Source organism: Hemibagrus wyckioides, linkage group LG11 (assembly GCF_019097595.1).
Source record: "Hemibagrus wyckioides isolate EC202008001 linkage group LG11, SWU_Hwy_1.0, whole genome shotgun sequence".
NCBI classification, from domain to species: Eukaryota; Metazoa; Chordata; class Actinopteri; order Siluriformes; family Bagridae; genus Hemibagrus; species Hemibagrus wyckioides.
In genome coordinates, this window is record NC_080720.1 from 11,136,412 (window position 1) to 11,159,519 (window position 23,108).

The 23,108-nt window shown below is 41.0% G+C and overlaps 1 protein-coding gene across 3 annotated transcripts in view; it reads left to right on the forward strand.

The window, feature by feature from the left end:
* tgfbr3 (transforming growth factor, beta receptor III) overlaps positions 1-23,108 on the forward strand; it is a 102,590-nt gene that overhangs the window by 27,901 nt on the left and 51,581 nt on the right. For 2 of the 3 annotated variants that reach the window (XM_058402437.1, XM_058402436.1), the window contains exon 3: positions 5,124-5,308. The exons of the other annotated variant lie outside the window; for it this stretch is intronic. In XM_058402437.1, coding sequence (XP_058258420.1) covers positions 5,124-5,308 — 185 coding nt within the window. The remainder of the gene's footprint in view (positions 1-5,123; positions 5,309-23,108) is intronic. 3 annotated transcript variants of the gene reach the window in all.

Genomic DNA, 23,108 nt, shown 5'->3' on the forward strand with positions numbered 1-23,108 from the left:
GAAGTGGTAGGCCACGTAAACTGACGGAGCGGGGTCAGCGGATGCTGAGGCGCATAGTGCGAAGAGGTCGCCAACTTTCTGCAGAGTCAATCGCTACAGACCTCCAAACTTCATGTGGCCTTCAGATTAACTCAAGAACAGTGCGCAGAGAGCTTCATGGAATGGGTTTCCATGGCCGAGCAGCTGCATCCAAGCCACACATCACCAAGTGCAATGCAAAGCGTCGGATGCAGTGGTGTAAAGCACGCCGCCACTGGACTCTAGAGCAGTGGAGACGCGTTCTCTGGAGTGACGAATCGCGCTTCTCCATCTGGCAATCTGATGGACGAGTCTGGGTTTGGCGGTTGCCAGGAGAACGGTACTTGTCTGACTGCATTGTGCCAAGTGTAAAGTTTGGTGGAGGGGGGATTATGGTGTGGGGTTGTTTTTCAGGAGCTGGGCTTGGCCCCTTAGTTCCAGTGAAAGGAACTCTGAATGCTTCAGCATACCAAGACATTTTGGACAATTCCATGCTCCCAACTTTGTGGGAACAGTTTGGAGCTGGCCCCTTCCTCTTCCAACATGACTGTGCACCAGTGACCAAAGCAAGGTCCATAAAGACATGGATGACAGAGTCTGGTGTGGATGAACTTGACTGGCCTGCACAGAGTCCTGACCTCAACCCGATAGAACACCTTTGGGATGAATTAGAGCGGAGACTGAGAGCCAGGCCTTCTCGTCCAACATCAGTGTGTGACCTCACAAATGCGCTTCTGGAAGAATGGTCAAAAATTCCCATAAACACACTCCTAAACCTTGTGGACAGCCTTCCCAGAAGAGTTGAAGCTGTTATAGCTGCAAAGGGTGGACGGACGTCATATTGAACCCTATGGATTAGGAATGGGATGTCACTTAAGTTCATATGTGAGTCAAGGCAGGTGAGCGAATACTTTTGGCAATATAGTGTATAACAGCTCAAACAAGTCCAGGCCTTCTCCATGGCAGGCCAGTTCCACTAATGTAATAAATATTGTTAAATCACTTGCACACTTTATTACTTACAGAAAGGTCACACAGTATCAGATGGCTAGCGTTCTCATTCATTTTTTTATTTTTCTTTAAAAAAAAAAAGGTAACTGTTCTCCAAAGCTAACTAGCTTGTGTTGGCGTGTTCTGAAGTAAGCTAGGTAGCTGTGCAACAAGAAGCTGCTGTTGAAGTTTGTTAGCTTACACATAAATGGATAGCTAATTAATTTTAATAAAATGAATTCATTTTATTTGGCTGACTGTCTGGCCAATTTTTTTGACGTAGCTAAACATAAATAGCTAGCTAACCTGATATGTTAGATATACAGTGTTAAATAAGCTGAAAGGTTATCACTATGCTAACTAAACATGACCTAAATAACTAGCTAGCTACTTTAGCTCAGAACTGTAGCTCAGCTTTTCGTCTTTATCATGGTGGTCACTGTACTGTCCAGACACGGAGCCATGTAAAATATGTAACAGAAATTTTATATATATATATATATATATATATATATTTTAAATCTGTAATAAGTCATGTAGTGTTAGTCAAGCTTAAAGCCAGCAATCCTGTAGCTTGATCTTGTGCCCAAAATGGCCATTGTGGTTAATCTTCTGAGGATTTGTTTGTGTAAAGGGCTGGATCTCGGCTACGAGTACGAGCGAGTGAGCGTGCTGAAAGGGAAAAAAACGTGGGCTCTGAGGCTTTCTCAGCTCTTGTTGCAAACAATTCTGTCATCCCAGTATACACAGAGAGGAAACCGTGGCTCTGTCCTGATTCAGATCACTCAGCGAAGAGCACATGCATCTTGTTAGTCACGAGGCGTTGAATGTGCCCAAGTCCAAGCCATACACACGCACACAATCTCTCCTTCTTTCTCTTTCTAATGACTTCCATATGTTCCTCTGATCAGAGTTGCGGTGCGGTGGTGTGTATATTTGCGGTCAGTTGGGGTCTGAATGTGAGCAGCTTGGTGTGTGGCGGGTGGAGAGTCTCTGACGTGCAGGAACACTCGGCCAGTAGAGATGACCTTCTAATAGAAAACAAAACTGCTTGTGTATGTGTGTTAGGGAGATGAGTGAGATATTTGTGCTGCAAGGGATCGGCATTGTTGTCCAAAGGTCATCACCTTTCATTTACTTTTTTTTTGTTTTTTGTTCCTCCCATGCAGGAGAAGTAGGGAAAGGGGCTGCATGGATCTCCCTTGTGACTGTCCGTGCAGTATAAACAGATGCATTATGATAAAATTGACATGCACAATACTTCATGCATGCACAATGGCTCTTATTCATCAAAATACAGTCTACAGGCAAAACGGGGCATGAAATGAGGGTATGCAGATTTCACAGATGGTTTCCTTATTCAGCAATTTCATCTTTGCTGTAACTGTATGCTAAACTCACGTCTGGTAAGAGTGTATGTACATTTGAGCATATTGTTTTAATCTTAAAAATCCTGAAAAATGGTTGCAGCTTTATGATTGAAGACATATGCAGTAATTAATTGGGTAAGCACTTCATAGTAGTTTCTCTACGGAAAGAAGAGGGTCAAGTCTTGAAGTTGTTTAGATATAAATTCTTATACATTTTTGCGCACATTGCTAAAAACATGTGAGCTAGCTCTTTTAAAAGAAGCAGAAGCCTTTATATTTATGACATATACATTACGGCAAAGTGCAATTCACATATCTCAGCTTTGCAGGTTGGGGTCAGATCGCAGGGTCAATGATGAGCAGAGAGGGTTAGGTGATTTGCTGGTGCTGGGGCTTGAACCCTGACTTTCCCATCAACAGTCAAGAGCCTTAAACACGTGAGCTACCACAACCTGACTAAAATGTATTTATCTAAAGGTTGATAGCAGCCTCAAAAATTCTGTAATCAATACACTGTTCTGCCTACAGTATATACATGATGAAAATTAAAGATGTTTGTTTAAAGCTTAATGTATACAACCCGCTTCATTTTTATTGTAGTAACACAACCACATAACAAAACCTTAGACAAACTAACTTACTAATAAAATTTCTGGTGATGCTGCTACCTCTTTCTGTTCACAGGTCCAAAGCAATCCAAAGTTGCAACCAGTCAGTCATACAGTGTCAGCTTTAAACATTCACATTTTTGCATAGGTGAAGCGTATCCTGTGAGAAACGTTTTGCCAGTGATAGCTATTCATGCTTCCACCTTGCTTACTAACTGTAAATAAGTTATAAGTAAAATAAGTAAAATACTGCTTTTCTCCTGCGAGTGAGTACAGGCTCCAGACGTCAGGGCAAGCGTGCAGCTTAATTGTTGTAATGTGAACAATGCGCTTCAAAATAAAAAACATTAGTCATCGTCCAAGCTTCATGATCCAGAACTGCTCGGTCTCTTTTTGTTTGTGCATGCGTGATCTTTCATGTTAATTCTGCCTGGCTCTGATTGTGGGCTGTTATGCTCCAATGAAGAAGCCAAAGACTGCTGTTTCTCTTGCTGTGTCTTGTTTCTTCAGGATGTCATGCCTCTTTTGAAGTCTCAGGCTGTCTGAGGCTGACAGTGCCCTCCAGGCTTGCAAGGGCTGCTGAGATGAGACAAACGCCCCATGATCCGTAGGGAAGGAGTTCTGCCAAGTGTTGGGAAATAGTCTTAGTTATCTTTTATTTCTTTGACTCTAATCTCATGCTCAGAAACATCAGTCAAATTGAAGATCGCAGTTATAGCTAATACACTTATTATATGGTAGCAAGAACATTGAGTCAGAACTGAGACGTTTTCATAAATAAGCCCCAGTGAGTCATGGCAACTTTAAAAGCTGAATTGCAGTTAGCCCATACTGTACATATCTGACAGGCTGGTTTTGTTTAACATTGATCATGACTAGCACAACGTTCCAGACCATATAGTTCTGCCCTTAATTGGAGGTATGATACAGAAGGAGTTGTTCCATTCCTTGCTAACCCATGACCCTGTGTGCTGAGCTTCAAGGCCGCAGCTTCTGAAGAGAATATAGGGAGAGTGTTCGCGCAATACATCGTCTTGTCGTCATGCCTTTTCTCCGTGAGAGGAGGACGCTATCTTGCAATGTCCTGTTGTAAGTGATTAAGAGCGGGTCAACATAGCCATGTAAGGAGAGAGAGTGAGAAAGAGTTGATGTGACAGTGGAGGCTATAGAGCAGGACAAATGGGTCAAAGATTCTCGCTAATAAAGAGGGAGTGTGGAATACGAGTGGGAGACACTATTGGATGCCTGCCTCCCTACAGGTCTACATTCTCATCTTATTTATTGGTATCTATATCAATTAGTGACATGGGAGTTGCAACAAGAAAAACAACACTTGTGTTTACGCATGTTGAGCAAAGTCCCTAAGCACTGTTATCTCATCCTTGCTTTCGATAGCCCACATGATGGGTTTTCTGTTCTCCTTGGGCTCATTTGGAGTTGATACAACTTCACAGAGCTTTCTGTCCAGCACATGTGCTTTTCAGTGATAAGCAGTAAACAGATCCTGTGCATATCAAAGACAGATTGGGACCAGCATCGCACTTGAACTTTGAATATGAGTGTCATGTAGCACATGTCTAGAGTGCATGGATGTGGATGGGAAGTCGAGGTGACTGGTCCAACTAGGACTAACTAGTAGTAGCAAGTATCAACCGAACAAACAAATCTCAAAGATATTTCACTACATATCTGAGCAGCCCATCAGTTCTGGCTGAAAACGGGTACTTCCTTTATAATTCATAGTCTGCTCTGCAACAACACATGCACATGGCAATCTAAGTTAACTACAATCTGTTACAGGCTGTTAATACACTAATCAAACCCAGAATCACTACAATCTCTGAGATATTTCTTGTGGAATCATTTATTTCACATCTGGACATAAATAAATCATAAATCCTAAGAATCTTTATTTTTTTCCATCTTGACTTATAACAAAAAGGCAAGTAGGTCATATTGGACAAATTGAGGCATCCTCAAGTCTTCCATCAGATTAGTAATCATCACATTGTTTCACTTCTCATTTATCCTGTCACTTTGCCCTGCGTACTTTACTTTTACTCAATGGAAAAATGAAAGTGCCCTCATCAGAAACCAGAGTGTGTGTTTGTTTCTGATGTTCTCTCTTCTGTTCCAGGTCCACTGTCACGTAGCCCATGTGAGTTATTACCTGTGGGTGAAGGTCACCCCGTACAGGCCGTGCAAATGAGCTTCACAGCTCTCTCAGGCTGTGCGAGCCGTGGAACCACCAGCCTTCCTCAGGAAGTTCACATCGTCAACCTGCGCAGCAGCAACACAGAGGAACTGACCGAGAAGCCTGAGGTGAGATTATTGTAAAGGAGGATGTTCTAGGTGAAGACCTCCAGATGCTCACATAGACTCTGTGGACGTTTTAGAGACAAAAATCAGAGCGTAATTATATACACATTTGATAGGCAGAGATGAGAGAAGGGATTCTGTCAGGGATTCAGTCTCTAATTGGATTAATCCATTAGCAATACACACCCCTAGCTTAGACATTACTCAACTACATAACATAAAATTCCCTCACAGCAATATTAAGCATTATTAGCTTCATAGATCCAGTCCGAAGAAGCAAACCTTGGACAATAAACACATATGTTTTCGATTAAAAATTTTAGCTGAACTGTTTGCTAATAAATAATGAATAAACATGTTTAATGAAGTGAAAAAACATTGTGTAGTTGGTTGGTTTGTTTTAGTTCTTTAGGAATCAAAAATGGATGTATGAAATCCATCCTTTTGTCTGAAAAGATCGTTTTTGGTTCATTAGGAGCACAAACCATGTGAATGTACTATAGATGAACTACATTCCTACATACCTATATACTTCCAGTTTATTAAACTCTCTCAACCCCATCCATCAGTGTAGAGGGACCACGATAGACCTATGACATGAGACTAGGTACAAAGCACAACAGTTGATTATATGACTTTAAATTACACTTAAATATAAGTAAAATCAATAAATAATAAGTCAATAAATTTCACATTAATTCCCAAAATGCAGTCATTTTCCTCTGCGTCCATAGTGCATTTCTTTCCTGTGTTTTTAAAATGAGAAATACATTTTCCAACAGAAATAAAGAAACGTCTAAGATGTCCTTTTTTGTTTTAGAATATATCTTAATAATAAGATTAGTGTGCAGTGGGACATCGAAGAACCAGCTTATTCAGCTTTAACTGGCTCTGATGGAGTGGAATGAAAACATGTTCTGAACGCTGCAGTCTGGGTGGGTTGTTAATAAACCGTTGGATGGTTTGTGAGCGAAAGGGGAGGTTGGAGAAACAGAACGAGGCGGGTGTGTGATCTCACTGTGACTATCAGATGAATTGATGTTGTAATCGCTGGACGGCCTCGTTGGCAGAGAGCCGTGCTGACTCGAGCCGTTTCTGAAGAAATGGCATTATTTTTTGTGTTTCCGTTGTTCTGCAGAGCCTGCAATTGGAGCCTTTGCTTGCACACACACACACACACACACACACACACACAGAGTGATCGCTACTAGTTGTCTAAAGATATGAGCAGTGAATTTACAGGGGAAAAAATATAGGCTGGAAAAAAGAAAGACTAGTCATCAACTTTCCTGTGTGCACACATCCCAAGAATAACAACAGCGGGCCTCGAGTGAGGGGGCTCTCATTTGGTGGTTTTGTTCAGCGAAGAGTGGGGGAGAAAGAAGAGGAGGAAAAAGGAGTGTATATCTTGGCAAAATGGCTGCGGTTGTTAGGCACTATCAGCCACGCGGATCGAGGAGAGCCCTTTAATGTGCCTGAGTGCTGTGGGCCCTATGCTATTGAAATACAATATCAAACACTGCTTGCACGCACAATCAGTGCACAGCGTGGCCTCTCCTAATATGAGCAGTGAGATTTCACCATTAGCAGACACCACACTTCTCACACTGGGCCAAATTCATCCTTCTTGTAGGAGGTTTGTTTACCAAAACGTCCTCTTCAGGCAGGAGGATTTATGATTGCTTAGGTGAGAAAAGTGGACAAATGGAGAAGAGGTGGAATTTCAATTGTGTTTTATTTTCTGTAATTAAGTGTGAGTCAGAAATCTAGACTCACCTGCAGTTTTCCACAAGATTAACAATGTGTAATACCAATGTTTCATGCTTTTTGGTTATCATACGCTATCAAATTGGTTTAGTCCTGAGCTCGGGTTACTGTCTACGCAGAGCTCCACATGTTTCTCACTGTGTCCACAAAAGGTTTTCTTCCAAATACGTGCCAGTAGGTGAGTACGGTGCACTAAATTGCCCCTTACTGTAGTGTGTGAATGGCTGTGTGCATGATGCCCAGAGATGGACTGACATCCCATCCTGTGATCAGGATAAAGTGGTCATGTGGAAGGTGGATGTAGCATAGATCGGAGAAATCTGTTTAAAAATATATGACTTTCAGTAATTAGCTAGAATTAAAAGAATGCTCTCTGTTTGCTACTGAAGTCTGTTCAATCTGAAAATTCATCTTTTTTGAAGAATGTCAATCAAATAACAGTTTTATATTTTAATCAAATAAGCCATCCATGGTAATAACCTAAAAGATCTAATTCTCAGATTCATGTTGTCTGACCAGATGAGGTATGGAAAAGTTTATTAGACAACACAAAGGGCTTTGAGCAGGTCACGTCAGGTCAATTCGGCTTTGTTGTACAGTGACAGCGCTATTTCATTAATCACATCTCCCACAGGGCTTCATTATTGAATGAAATGGCTGTCACTTCTAGGATTAGCACGAGCTTTGTGAATTAGCAGTGCTCAACCAGTTTGCGTGATCCCTGCCATGACTCATTGGTATGAGTCTAGAAAAACCTTTAACCTGATTAGTCTTTGGGTTTGGTTGGCAGTGGAAAGAATTCGCTTTCCTCTTCCTCTGATTCCACTGTGGTGTGTTTATGTTTGTAGCTTGGCAACTGGCCTACGGTTTTCCTCACTGTGTATCACAAGACCTGCAAATCACTGAGTAATTGAGGCAAAGACTTGAACACAGGCCAGCTCTCAGTTTACTCAGTTCATATCTAAGCAGGTATATCAGTGCTATTTGTCTCTTTTCATTACTCTGATGTCTGATTATAGAGCTTTCTTGTAGCTTATAACTGGAGATTTACCGACTGGCAGACTGTAAGACGTGAGAGCTGATGTTGCATCAACAGAAATATCTGATACCAAGTTAAGTGAAATCAAGAAGGTCATTCAAAAAAAAACTTTTTAAGAGTGACATGTATCTCTTGTTCCAAGGAATGACATAAAGATAGATATATTTAAAGCTGCGAAAATTTCAACACTTGGACTGACGGGCACAGAAGCCATGCCTCCGTAAGTGGGACTGACGGGCATTGACACCACTCCTCCTCCACTGCGAATGAATAATACAGAAGCCACACATCCTCACATGGGACTGCCAGACATAGAGGCCACGCCTCCAACAAAGGAAAAGACAGGCACTAATATTTTTAGCCCAGGTTTTAACTATGATAAACACATGAGAGCTGACATCAGCTCAGGTATAAGGCTGAATACAACTCCCCCACCTTCAATTTAACACATGGGTTAAATTGGACTTCAGGCCAATTTAACCCATGTGTTTTCCATGTATGGCCCTATTGCCATTTCTGTCATTGTTTTGTAGGAAAGAACACTCAGCACACTGTGTACTGTAGGGATTATGGTGTGCTAGTGCTCTTCCCCATGTGAGTTTTGTCTACATACTCTGACAGATAAGGCCGTTCCACTCGGCATGTGCCAAGTCTCAGGTATTTGTTAGACTGTGATGTATTATTGTGCTCTCTGATTCAAAAGAGAGATTGGGAAACTAAACAACAAAAGCCTGGGGATAACCCTTAGTGTACACTCACATCCAGAGCTGTTAAATCTAAGCCTAGCATGTGATCATGGATATTTGAAAACGGAAGCTTTCTCAGCCTTATACACATAAATATAAGTTATAAATTCAAGCACACACAATCTGTGAAGCTGTAGGAGACTCGATTCCAGGGACTGCTGGAGGCCCAGGCAGGAAAATATAAGGGGTCTTCCGGGTTTATATTATACTTCAATACCATGAACGGACTCTAGTTTAACTTTCCTGCTATCATCATATTCAGCATGCAAGGTGTAGTGCTAGATCAGGCTTCCCTGTTTAGATATACCACCATTACATCACATAGACCACATACACCAGAGCACTGGTGGTGAAGTGACTTTTATATACTTCAGAACATTTAGATATCAATCCAATTCGACCAAAAAGACAGATTCTAGCTAAAAAAGATTGAGATAAAGAATTAGTTATTATTTCATCATAAGCTCCTTGTTACACAATTCCACTTCACTATATACAGTTATAGAAGGGAAATTATTTATAATCACGCCATCTGGTGTCACCCAAGGTGAGAATGGGTTCAGTTTTGAGTCTTGGTCCTCTCAAGGTTTCTTCCTCATATTGTCTTAGGGAGTTTTTCCTCTGTCTTGAGGCATAAGGGATAAATATATATAAAAATGCTTAACCTTGTAATTTTTAATTCTAATTTTTATTCCTGTGAAGCTGCTTTGTGATAATGTGCATTGTTAAAAGTGCTATATAAATAAAATTGAATTTATTAGATTATCTCTACTGCCACAGGTCTGCTTCCCTGTTTCCTCTTCTTCTTGTTTTAGAAATTACCAGAACCAAAATTTGCAGCGTCATTTAGCACAATTGTGTACTGCAGTTGCATCAGTTTAGTATCATTTAAAATAAGCATCAGGCTCAGGTAGGAGGTGTCACCTACAGACTGAAGTTGGAGTGCTACTACATTATGGACTCTTACAATGTTACTTAGCCAGACAACACCTTTTGTGGAGGCTTGTACATGTATATGTGTGAATGATTTATACATATTTTCAGCTGTAAGCGTATTTTACTTGCTTTGGCAACTTTCGAGCCACAGCTCCAATGCAAAAACTAATGATGCATATTTTGGACCGTGAACATATCTTGGCTGATCGAGGATATTTGGGGCAAGGGTAAAGTTTCATCTAAAGCCAAACTGTTCCCTCAATGCCTTTTGTAGCTGGGGGTTTCCTTTCCAAATCAAGCTTTCCATTCCCGTATACTTATTCTGCTTCAGGACGCCTGGCAACTGGGGTTAAGGTTAAACACAATAGTCTCCCAAAGGAGGCCAGTGACCTCTCATGACTGAACACTGCTGGGATGTTGTAAAATTCTCAGAAGGCACAAATTCCATTAATTCAGTTTGTCACATAAGTCTTAGTTCATGTTGTTGTAGTATGATGTTTTCCGTAGCATTGTCTCGCTAAACGGACAGATCGCACGCCGCAAGCGATTTCCTTCCTCTGGGGGCTGATGACCTGGACCACACTTGCATGTCATGTGAAACTGTTTGTTTTTGACACATTTGACTGTGATTGTGTGGCTGGGCTTTACACAACATTATTTGTGGTTTTACACGGTTTCCTCCTTCGTCTCTGACTATTTGTGTTGGAACGCATTCAGGAGTTCTCCATTCCTCTGTTGTGCATTCACTCACTCCGCTGACATTACAGTTATTAATTTATTCTTTCATCCAGAACATACTTACACCCGACACATTCCCGAAAGAGTATAGCTGAGCAGTCGGCAGTCCCGGGATTGCATTTAAGCATACATTCATGTAGACTTGCATAGAGAATTACCATATAAGCATTGAGTGTATAATTATAGTGAACTCTGTGACATGGTACTTGCGATGTGATCGTGAAACTGCTCCATCATGAATCGGAGCCAAGGGATTCCAAGCCTTGTTTGCCTGTGTACTTGACAAAGGTAGCTCGCATGTCTCACCTTCATGGAAGCCAAAGCGGGGCCGAATTGAAGGTCAGGGTGAATCAGAGATGGAGCTGAAGAACAGGTTGGAGTCGAGGATGAAACTGAAGTTCAGGGTGGATTGAGGGATGATGCTTAAGTTGAGGGTGGAATTAGGGATGGAGCTGAATCGGGGATGGAGATAAAGGTCAGGGCTTTCCAAACTGTAAAGGACATGTGGGAAAGTTAGCTAGGGGCCTTGGCATTAATGCCACCTACCTGAGATTTAGGCACAGATGTGGCCATCTGTACACACAAACACACACACACTTCAAACCCATATCAGATAGACTTGAACATGTATACACTCACACACTGTCCTTCTGTGGTACTGTGTGCACCTCCTAAAACCAGGGTCAGGTTTCGTGAGTCCAGGCGCCACTGGCCTTTAGTAACAGATGCAGCAGATCCTTCAGGAGGTAAACAGTCCAGTGGCGTGCTGATTTAAAGCCCCCAAAGCCAAGGCCGAAAGCCTAGAAGAGGCTATAGGGTTACTGGCCGTCCCCAGGGCCGATCCTCTCACTAATGTACTCGAACCCATGACCTAATCAGCGCTGTGTTACAGAGACACACACAGCCAGCAGACCTTAACAGAAGCATTTTGATCTTTTGATCATTTTAAATGCTGATTTGTTTCTGAGAATGTAGCATCGGTTACTGATTTAGCAGATCATTTTACATGTAATAAAAACTATTTTATTAATCATGTCTCCAAAGTGCCACATTGCTGAATGAGATGTTGGTCTCTTCTTGGATTAGTGTGATCTTTCTGAATTAGCACTGGGTGCATGGCCAGTCCATGGTCCATGTCATGACTCACATCTCTCCCTCTCTCACACACACCACCACACCCCCTACACACACCGCTTATACACATTCATTTTGATTGTTACTTGCACGGTTACCCACATTTGAATGGTTTCCTGTCTCTCTATATCACTCTGTCTCTCTCAATTATTTGTGTCTACCACACACTGTTATTATAGTCAATGTGTTGTCCTGCCTTGTGCAACCTCTGTGCTTAAAACATCCAGCAGCCTTCACCCTCCGGAACGGGAGGAATTTGTGGAGAGCACTCTGAGCACAGGCCACTGTACTTTGTATGAAGTCTGAAGGTCCATTCGTCTTTGTTTCAAATTGCTTGAACCCTGTTTGTTTTGGATCGAGCTCTGGATGGAGTCAGAACAAAGGTGACTTGGCGGTTGGAAGACCTCTATTCTTACACTCTTGATTCCACCTGAAGCTGATCTCTAGAGAGAGGAAGAGTGTGTTAGGGAGTCGTGTAGTTACGCTGTGTAATAGCAGCGTGTACTAGCAGCAGTAATTTAATACTGTTTATTTAGCGTGGTGTACTGAGCAAGAAGATTATTTAGCATGCTGTATTGAGTTAGGGGGCTATTTATCATGTTGAATGGTGAAGTCTGTTTGTCTTTGAAACTTCTCACACAATATTTCTTGACTGGAATGAAACACTAAATGCTTGCCACCCAGTCTAAACATGATGAACTCACACACACCTTTAGTCACAAACCGCTTGGATGTTTAGATTGAAGGTTTCTAGTTCTGTAGGATTGTGCCATCATTAAATGCATATAACATGCATATAGACACACACACACACACACGTTTACATGCATACACGCACGCACACACACACAATAATGGACTGCTATCTGCTGTTTTGATGCCTTCACAGGATGTTGTCATTTTATCCCTGATTGCTGGCATGTCTCTGACTTAATGGCCATGCCGAGGAACCCAGTGCTCAGTGGGTAAGTAGAATGAGGACAGGAAACAGGAAGTAGAAAAGGAAGAGCAGAAAAACTCTGCCCATACTGGTTAACATCATATCATGATGAGGCTTGAGGAGGTTCTGTGAAACTATAAAACTGGCAGGTTAGTCGTGTTTTTGGCTTACTTTATATACAGAAGCATCACACCCACACCCTTAAACACACACACACACATACACACACACACACACACACACACAGCAGCTGCAAGGTGTCACAGTTTGCCCCCACATCCGCACTAAACTAACATCCTCGTGTGAAAAGTCTTCGTAAGACCAGCCCCCTCCCACTCGCCGTCACACATGCACACTCTGCCACACATCACTTCCACACTTGCACCCATTCGTTTTTTTTACTGCACCACTTAAATGAATGGCTTCCTGTCCCTCTGTGCTTTCCCTCTTTCTCTCTCTCTCTCTCTCTTTCTCTCTCTCTGTGAGCCATGCGTTCTCTTTAATAAAGCAAAGGAAGGCCCAGCTGTGTGAGGGTGAACCTACAGGTCCCTGGCTTCCCTCCAGTCTCTTCGACTTTGCTGTGCAATTAAGTGAAACTGAACACCTGGCAGTGAGCGTGTGTATGTACTGCTCATACACTTTATGCCTAACAGCCTAATCACTCACACTGACAGACGGCAGGCTTCTGTAATGCTCACGTTCTGAGTCAGACTCTGTACGCTGTCAGGATGACTGCACTTGTTGCTGTAACCTTGTAGTCGTTTCTCCGCCAGTCGTTCTAAACTGATAACGTTCCTCAGATGAGAAACCCACCGATTCTTATGTACATATTTCTCACTGACCACTGCTGCTCCTTCTCGACTGACACGCCAACACTTTACCAGCGGATCTTTTAAGAACTGCCCTGTGTGCCCAGTTTCTCTATTCTGATGATTCTGATTTAAAATGATTGGTTGTACAAATTGTGGATTTTTTTTTTTTTTACTATCCAGCGTCTATAAACAGCACAAAGACATCGTGATTACCCACAAATGTGTGTCAGGTTTTAGAATCAGTATTAGCAATTACTTCAGACCATTATTTCAGATCATCACTGCGATAAAATTTCTTCCTTTTTTATCATAAATCATCAAAACTGCCTGAGCTGTTCATTTTTTAATCTTTTTAATGCTGCTCATGTAAATAATCAGAAAGGACAAAGGCCAAAGGTCATACAAGTTTCCCCACATTTCCCCACATGTGATGAATCAATGAATCGGTTTGTATGAGTCAACGAATCAGTGTATAAGATTCAATGAATCAGTTTGCAGGAATCAATGAATCAGTCAATTTCCTATCAGTTCCTTTATCCTCTCTTATTGCTATCTTTTATTGCAACAGCTTCCCATCTGGAAGGGCAAAGGCTAACATGTTTCCACTGACACGAGTGAATCCGCTACATCTTTTCCAAATGCAGTTCATGTAATATGACACTAAGCTGAACATGCTTAGAGGAGAACAATAACTGTCTTTGGCTACTGACAGGAAGATAGAAAACTTTCCTTCACAACTAGAGACAACAGAGCCAGTCACAGTTTTGCAGTTCTCAGGATTCAATCTCGACAACATGGCAACCATGTGAGAGTTAAACATTTAGTAGAACTAGAGAGTCCAAGCACATCGAGTACCTAATAAAAACTGCCAAAAACCTTTAAAATACCAAATACAAAAATCATCATATTTTTTTAAATGTAATATATTACATGTATTTACGTGTACTATTTATATTTTAGAATCTAATGATAACATTAATATATCCCATTTCCACATGAAATATTTAAAGCGTACATGTTAGCAGAGGTTTTTTTTCTTTCTTCAGTTTTATCTCTATAGCACTTTTAACAGTAGACGAAGCAGCTTAACAGAAATCCGGATGCAGATGTAGATTTGGATCCTTTGTGCTTGCTTTCGGTTACGGGCTCTTGAATGAAAACCGACGTGTAGAGAGGCTTGATGACGTTGGACAGTGTTTTGGAATGTGATATTTGCAGGAGGGAGACTCTTGAGGAATGCTGTCTTTTAGAGAGAAGGAGTCTCTCAGCCTTCTTATCTAAGCAGCGTAGAGAGCATGTTTTAATCACCCTCTTTGCTTTGATCACTTCCATCTGTTCCCTTCATCACGGGGAAGCTCGGAGGGCAAAAGTGCAGCTTGATCTCCGCGAATTTAGGATTTTTAGTCAGTAGTTACATTTTTAGTTACTAGTTTTTGTGTGTCTTTGTACCGGCCATGGTGATGTCAAACTTGTGTGTGTGTGTTAAATGGAACGGAGAGGTAATCTTGAAAGAACAAAGCATCTATTCTCCGGTAGTAGACGGAGATAAGGTGGGTGAATATCGGAGCAGAAGAGGATAAGAAACAAACCAGTGGGCTGGCACGAGATCACAGCTGCGCTCACGTTAATTAACATGCCAGATGGAGACAGAAAGACATGGATGGAAGTGGTGGATGGAGAGACACGATAGAGTGAAAAATGAGCCGTAAGAGAGGAAGAGAGAGGGAAAGGAAGGATTGTAGGAGCAGTCAGAGGGTGAAGCTGAAGGTGTTATGCATGCGTGTCGTTTTCACCTCATTCAAACGATGACATCACCTTCAGCTGCTTGCCTTCAGCTTCTCTCTGTGTGACGTGTGTGTGTGTGTGTGTGTGTGGGCTGGGTGGGCTGGGTGGTATTATTATACATAGCAATTTGTCTCCAGTTAACTTTTCTAAAAGTTTAACAAGTTCAGGATTTTCATGTGGCATTAATACAGGCAGCTCTAGAAATATTGGAGCCATTACCCAAACCTTATTTTGTGTTTTAAATAAAATACATTTTACGCAATATATATATATATATATATATATATATATATATATATATATATATATATATATATATATATATATATATATATATATATATATATATATATATAGAGAGAGAGAGAGAGAGAGAGAGAGAGAGAGAGAGAGAGAGAGAGGACCTTTTTATGGTATAACATATTGATATTATAATAAAACAAAGATCTTATATTATAATCTTATATTATTGCAGCCAATTCACTGTTTTAGCAAAGTCTGCTTATCAGTGCTGACCTCTGAATAAAGGCAACAAGCAGCTTACAAAATGTGGCATTCAGAAGATTGTGTAAATGTAAAAAATTAGCTATGTTGTGTAACATTTAGCTAGTGGTTTGATGTTTTTAGCATTTCTGTGGCTAATAATAACATCATTTAATTATGGCTATTTTTTTGTACCACTTGTTCTTTATACATCACCCACCCACATTCTCATACATTTTCTCAGCGTTTTACTTGTTAAAATGAATTCTAATAAGATCTGCTCTGTCACTAGTGTTTTGGATGTATGCTACTTCTAGCTTTGCTTTAGCTTTTTTACTACACAAAGTATGCTGTAAGAATCCCCCGATTACAGAGAATATGCTGTACCAAGATTTGGCAGACAGCATTTGGGACATTTGAGTGATGTCCTAATGAGGACACTGCCTGCACTCTCTGACTTTTAGCGGTGTGGTTCCATTTCTGTGTCTCTTCACCTTTTCCCACTGTCCTCTCCATGCACTCTGGATTGCTGGAGGTTATCAAGTCTATCCTGCTGGTGTCATTTCCCCTTCTGGAGTTGCAAAAACAAGTGTTCAGTATCTATTTTTTAAGAAACAAGTGAAATTCCTGCTAGCGACGGCATAGCAAACAGAGGAAAGGCCCGAGCTCTTATCCACCACTGAAAATAAACAAGGCCTGCTGCAGCTGTAATCTCCCTCACAGGCCGTATTTGTCTAATCAATTTAGCGAAAGGCAAACATCAAACAGCAGCTCTGGGCTGTGGCCGAGAGAATGATTGAGTTATCAGGTGGAATTCTCTGATAGAGAGGTGAGAGAGAGAGAGAGAGAGAGAGAGAGAGCTAGAGGGAAAGCAAACAAGCGAGTGTGACATGGCTGAGTTAAGGGCTGCAGTGGTGCCACCTCAGGCTTAAATGAGTTTGAGCTACTGTAGCTAAGCAATGTCTGCTTTTCCTCAAATACACACACACACACACACACACACACAACCACACACAACCACACACACAGATTAGACATTCGAGTTAAATACTGCTGATAATGTAACATTCTTTAAAACAATATTAAAACTCTTTTCTTCTTCTTCTTCTTCTTCATCACTAGTTTGTTGTTGTTGTTCTTCTTCTTCATCATCATCACTATTTTGTTGTTGTTGTTCTTCTTCTTCTTCTTTTTCATCACAATTTTGTTGTTGTTCTTCTTCTTCTTCTTCTTTTCATCATCACTATTTTGTTGTTCTTTTTCATCATCACAATTTTGTTGATGTTGTTGTTGTTCTTCTTCTTCTTCTTCATCATCATCATCACTATTTTGTTGTTGTTGTTCTTCTTCATCATCATCACTATGTTGTTGTTGTTGTTGTTGTTGTTCTTCTTCTTCTTCTTCTTCTTATTCTTCATCATCACAATTTTGTTGATGTTGTTGTTCTTCATCATCATCATCATCATCATCACTATTTTGTTGTTGTTGTTCTTCTTCATCATCATCACTATTTTGTTGTTGTTGTTGTTGTTCTTCTTCTTCTTCTTCTTCTTCTTCATCACAATTTTGTTGTTGTTGTTCTTCTACTTCTTCTTCTTCTTCATCATCACAATTTTGTTGTTGTTGTTGTTCTTCTTCTACTTCTCCATCAGCCTCCTCCTTGTTATCATCATCATCATCATCATCATCTTCTTCTTCTTCTTCTTCTTCTTCTTAATATTCCTACTTTATTATTATGACTGTATTGGGATGTATTTGGTCTCTACAAAGACCCACAGAATCCTTAACCCTAACCAAATTTAATACCAGACCTTAAGCTTAACCTTAAACCCCTAAATCCCCAAACCTTACATTCTAATATAAGCATAATTAAATATTTTACTGAGACGTAGAGAGACACAGACAGGCATAAAGACAGAGAGAGACAGAAGGAGAGACACCGGTCTATCAAGAAAAATCTGATTTAATGAGGTCAGGTTCAGGTTCATGCGCACACAGATAATGTCAGGAGTCTCAAAACAATGAGTACACACACACACACAATATGTTATGGTTATGGGTCTGCCTCTGGGCTCCGGGAGGGCAATGGACTGATCTGATGAGGTAGATATGGCTGTAATCATGATGAGGGTCCATGGCAGGTTGTGTGTGTGTTTGTGTGTGTGTGTATATGTGTGTGAGAGTTCGCCTGGAGGCAGACTGATTGCTATCACACCGTCATAAGGCTTCATAGCTTCAGATCACTGAATAGCAGCGATAGGATCATTCAATTGGTTTTTTTTTCTTTCTTTCCCCTTTTCTCTTTCTTCACCGCTGTAAAGAGACCTTCTTTATCCTGGCTCAGTCATCCAGAAAGAACCAAGATGCTGTCTTTCACTCACTCACAAAATGGGTCAGAACAGAGAAAGCATCTCTCAGTGAAAAACAAACAAACTCAAAGCCGGCATGTTAAGTTACGAAACTTTTATATTATCATGCTTTTTTTTTTTTTTTTTGCAATGTTATCAGCTGAGTCACCGGCTGCAAACTTTCAGCAACTGAAGAATTTTATACACGCAGGCAAAAATCATCACAGACCCTTCAGCTGTTTCAGTTAATTCCCTCATTCAAACCAGAAGGCACAGATGTTTACAGAAGATTTCAGACATTTCTGGATCTCTGGTTGGTTCAGTTTATTTACCTCGCTCTCCTGAGCATTTTATTAGAAACACTATAGTAACACTGAGCAGGGCCTCATCTTGCTCTCAGCAGCCTCGATTTTTTTCTTATATGGATTCTGCAAGATTTCTTTGAGATTCTGGTCCATGTTGGCATGCTTGCATCACTCAACTCCTGCAGATTCTTCAGGTGCACCTTCAATCAGTTGTTCTGCAACCAATGGATTTAGATCCGCTGACTGGGAAGACCACTGTAGAGCTTTCAACTCATTGTCATGATTATGACACCAGTTTTTAACAACCTTTGCTTTGTGACATGGTGCATTCCCATGCTGGAAGTTATCCTTAGAAGATGGTAAATTGTGGCCATAAAGGGATGCACATGACCAGGAACAATACTCAAATAGACAGTGGCATTCAAGTGATGATTGATAAAAGTGTTCCAAGAAAACATTTCCCACACCATTAGTCGTAACACCTCCTCCACCAGCCTGAACTGTTGACACAAGGCAGGTCAGGTCCGGTGCTATTGGTGCCAAATTCTGACCCTATCATATATATGCCACAGCTGAAGAGATTCATCAGGCCCGGCTACATTTTTCCAGTCTTCACCTGTGCAGATTTGGTGAACTGGTGTCCACTGCACTATTTGCTTTCTGTTCATGGCCGAAAAAAGCAGAACCTGATGTGGTTTTCTGTTGCTGTAGTCCATCCAAGTTGGATGTGTTACGCATTCTGAGATGCTTTTCTTCTCACCACAGTTGTACAGAATGATTACCTGAGTTACTGTAGCTTTTCTGTCAGGTTGAACCATTGTCTATTGATCTCTCTATTCAACAAGGCATTTCCGTCCACTGCTCACTGGATGCTTTAGATCAACTCTAGAGACCCATCTTGTACCACAGCCTAATCATACATTTACATTTCTAACATTTGGCAGACGCCCTTATCCAGAGAGACTTACATTTTATCACATTTTATACAACTGAGCAATTAGAGGATAAGGGTCCTGCTCAAGGACCCAGCAGTGGCATCTTGGTGGACCTAAGGGTTCAAACTCATGAATCTTCTAATCAGTAGTCCAACACACTATCACATCATACCACAGACAACATAACTCAGATCACATTGTTTCTCATTCCGATGGATGATGTGAACATTACCTGAAGCTACTGGCCCGTATTTGCATGATTTCATTCATTGCACCGCTGCTGCCATGCGATTGGCTGATTAGATAATTGCATGTATGAGTAGGTGTACAGGTGTTCCTAATAAAGTGCTTGGTTAGTGTGTATCACTATTATTAAACCCCTGCAGCATTATCACTTTTATACAATAGCAATATACTAATATTTATAAGTGCTTTAATTTAATACATACAATAACAGGAGCTAATGCCAAAGAAATAACCCATCAATCTGTAATCTTTGCTGTTATATAATAGGAAAAAACACAGCAGAGCATTTGGAAAGGAATGATATTCAGGGTGGTATTGGCTCTCTGTTATGAGCTGGGCCGCATCACACCGCCCTGCAGTTCGTTATTTTCCTTTAGGACTATATGAGTATAAGAGTGTTTTATTCCTTTCTTGTTCTTTACTACAGTATGATGTAGAGCTGAACACAACATTACAAAGACATTCTGTCAGGCAATTCCTGTCGGGCCATTTCCTCTCCACAATGACAAAAAACTAGAGACATTTGGCGGAATCTCCACTCCAGTACTTTCCCAAACATCCATTTCCCTGTGGTTTTCTGAACACTGCCAAACATGCTGCTTCCCTGAGTTTTCACTTCACTAGGAACCGATTTTGCCTCTTTTTGTTTCGTTGTTTCTTATTTGTCTTGGGTTTAATTTGTCCCCCATTATGTTGCTCCGCTGCCAGTCGGCTGGATGTTTCGCTCGAGTGGCGTTAGCAAGAGGCAAATTGGACATTATGAGTTTTTCCTGGAATCTGCAAGTGTCGTGGGTCAAATAATGGAACTTTGTCCAGAGGAAATACCCATGTACAGCAGGACGTGAAAGCTAGCGGCTGTCAGAGTTTAGAGAGAGAGATTTTTTACAGGCTGGTAATTTATGATTGGCCTTTCACAGGAGAGAGAGAGAGAGATTCATAAGGGTGACCATATTTAAAAGAATCTCTGATATTTAAGGCGTAGTGCTTCTTTTTCTTTCTTTTGTCACTTTATGATCTCTCTCAGTTTTAGTGTTGTTAAACCTGATTTAAGACCAGAAATCACAGAAGAGCAATCATTTTCTTTGGAAGTGGACGACTGAGTGCTCTGACTGCTAGCGATAGACTCGAATGAAACTGAAACATTTCAAATTGTGAAACAGAAATATTGAAGTTATTAACACAGTTCAGCAGTTTAGCTTTGTTTCCAGTCCAAATAAAACATGATGATAGTCAGGAGGATGGCACTGTTGCTAAATAAAAGCAGGCAAAGTAATATATAGCAAGTATATAGCAATGAAATATAATGCAAGTGTATATGCAGAATAAAAGAGAATATGTTGTCTGTCAGATTTAAGAAAACATATTACTTTCTGTTTACAGATCATTTGAAGTTTCTCATCAAAACAGTATTTTTATTAAACGCTATTTTCATATATGTATAGTGAGTCTCGTCAACTCGCACAGTATTAACGTGAACATTTGTACATCTGTAGTGATATCTAATGTGATTGAAGCATGTATGCTTGAATAGTGCAGCTATAAACAACTACCTCACTGACCGGGGTTCAATCCTGTGCTGGAGTGAGTGATTTTATACAGAGCCTTGAAAATGCATGATCAAATTTTGTATTTATGTAACACAATTCATTACGTAGATTCAGTGCAATGAATTGAATTAAGTAAATTCAATCAAGCTTTTTTTTTCTTCTTCTCCCTGGTCTAGCTACAGTTCATTTTTTAGTATAAAAATGGACAAGATGGACGAGAATTATGCATAAAATAAAAAGAAATGAAACCGACAATAGCGTATAAATTATGAAGCAGTTATATAAATGAATAAATGACACAGTAGGGTAAACACTTCTTATTGGAACCCCAGAAACTGGAACACTGCTTGCTGAGACAGTAGTAACTTGTCCCCATCAAACAGGAATGCAGGGTTACACTTGTAGAGTCTGGGTGCTTTTACTTTGCGTGTTATATTGATTTGTCTCGTCTCGGTAAATTAAGGGATTTGTGACTGTTACTGTAAAAGACAGCCTGCAGCTGTTTGGCTGTTGTTTCGACGCAACTTGATCAGTCCAGACAAGCGAGACAAACTCCCACGGCTCACCTTTCAGACAGCGTTTAATGGCACAGCCAGCAAAATGCAGCAGATACTCACACCTCCCCATGCCTATCCGTCTATCTTCCATCCGTCTGTCTCTCTCTCTCTCTGGCTTGTGTCTACTACTTAACACCCTCCTTTCATCCATCACACCTGCCACACACACAGATCTGCTGGTGAGAAACTTTAATACTTGTTGTAGGGCACAAGTATTGCACACTGGTCAAATGGTTAAAAAATTCAGGGGGTGGAGACTTGCTAAAGGTGGGTTTTGGATTAGCCTATTAGGCTTAGCTAGCACGGTTATCAATGAATTGATGTGGAAATATCCTAAAGACCATTAAGTGAAAATGTGAAAGGCAGAAAATCTTACCATGGTACATTGAAGAAAAAAGTAAACTGGATTTACTTAAAACCATGTGAATTAATTGGGTTGTGTTAACAGAATTTTTCATATAGCCAACTTGAAAGCCCTAAAATGAAATGAAACACTGTACACACCAAGTCAGGAAGCTTTTACTGTCATTTGAAACCACTTCCTCCAGGACCAAGGTGCTTCATAAAATGCTGAGCTACATAAAACAAGGCTCAGGCTCAGACTCAGACTCCTGGTGTTGTGGTGATGTATGATTCAAACTAATAAACCAGAATCTAAATTAAATTTACTGTAAGCACTGAAGTCATGTTTTGAATAGATAATAATATATAGATTATAGATTAGGTATTATACACTATATTGCCAAAAGTATTCGATCACCTGCCTTGACTCGCATATGAACTTAAGTGACATCCCATTCCTAATCCATAGGGTTCAATATGACGTCGGTCCACCCTTTGCAGCTATAACAGCTTCAACTCTTCTGGGAAGGCTGTCCACAAGGTTTAGGAGTGTGTTTATGGGAATTTTTGACCATTCTTCCAGAAGCGCATTTGTGAGGTCACACACTGATGTTGGACGAGAAGGCCTGGCTCTCAGTCTCCGCTCTAATTCATCCCAAAGGTGTTCTATCGGGTTGAGGTCAGGACTCTGTGCAGGCCAGTCAAGTTCATCCACACCAGACTCTGTCATCCATGTCTTTATGGACCTTGCTTTGGTCACTGGTGCACAGTCATGTTGGAAGAGGAAGGGGCCAGCTCCAAACTGTTCCCACAAAGTTGGGAGCATGGAATTGTCCAAAATGTCTTGGTATGCTGAAGCATTCAGAGTTCCTTTCACTGGAACTAAGGGGCCAAGCCCAGCTCCTGAAAAACAACCCCACACCATAATCCCCCCTCCACCAAACTTTACACTTGGCACAATGCAGTCAGACAAGTACCGTTCTCCTGGCAACCGCCAAACCCAGACTCGTCCATCAGATTGCCAGATGGAGAAGCGTGATTCGTCACTCCAGAGAACGCGTCTCCACTGCTCTAGAGTCCAGTGGCGGCGTGCTTTACACCACTGCATCCGACGCTTTGCATTGCACTTGGTGATGTGTGGCT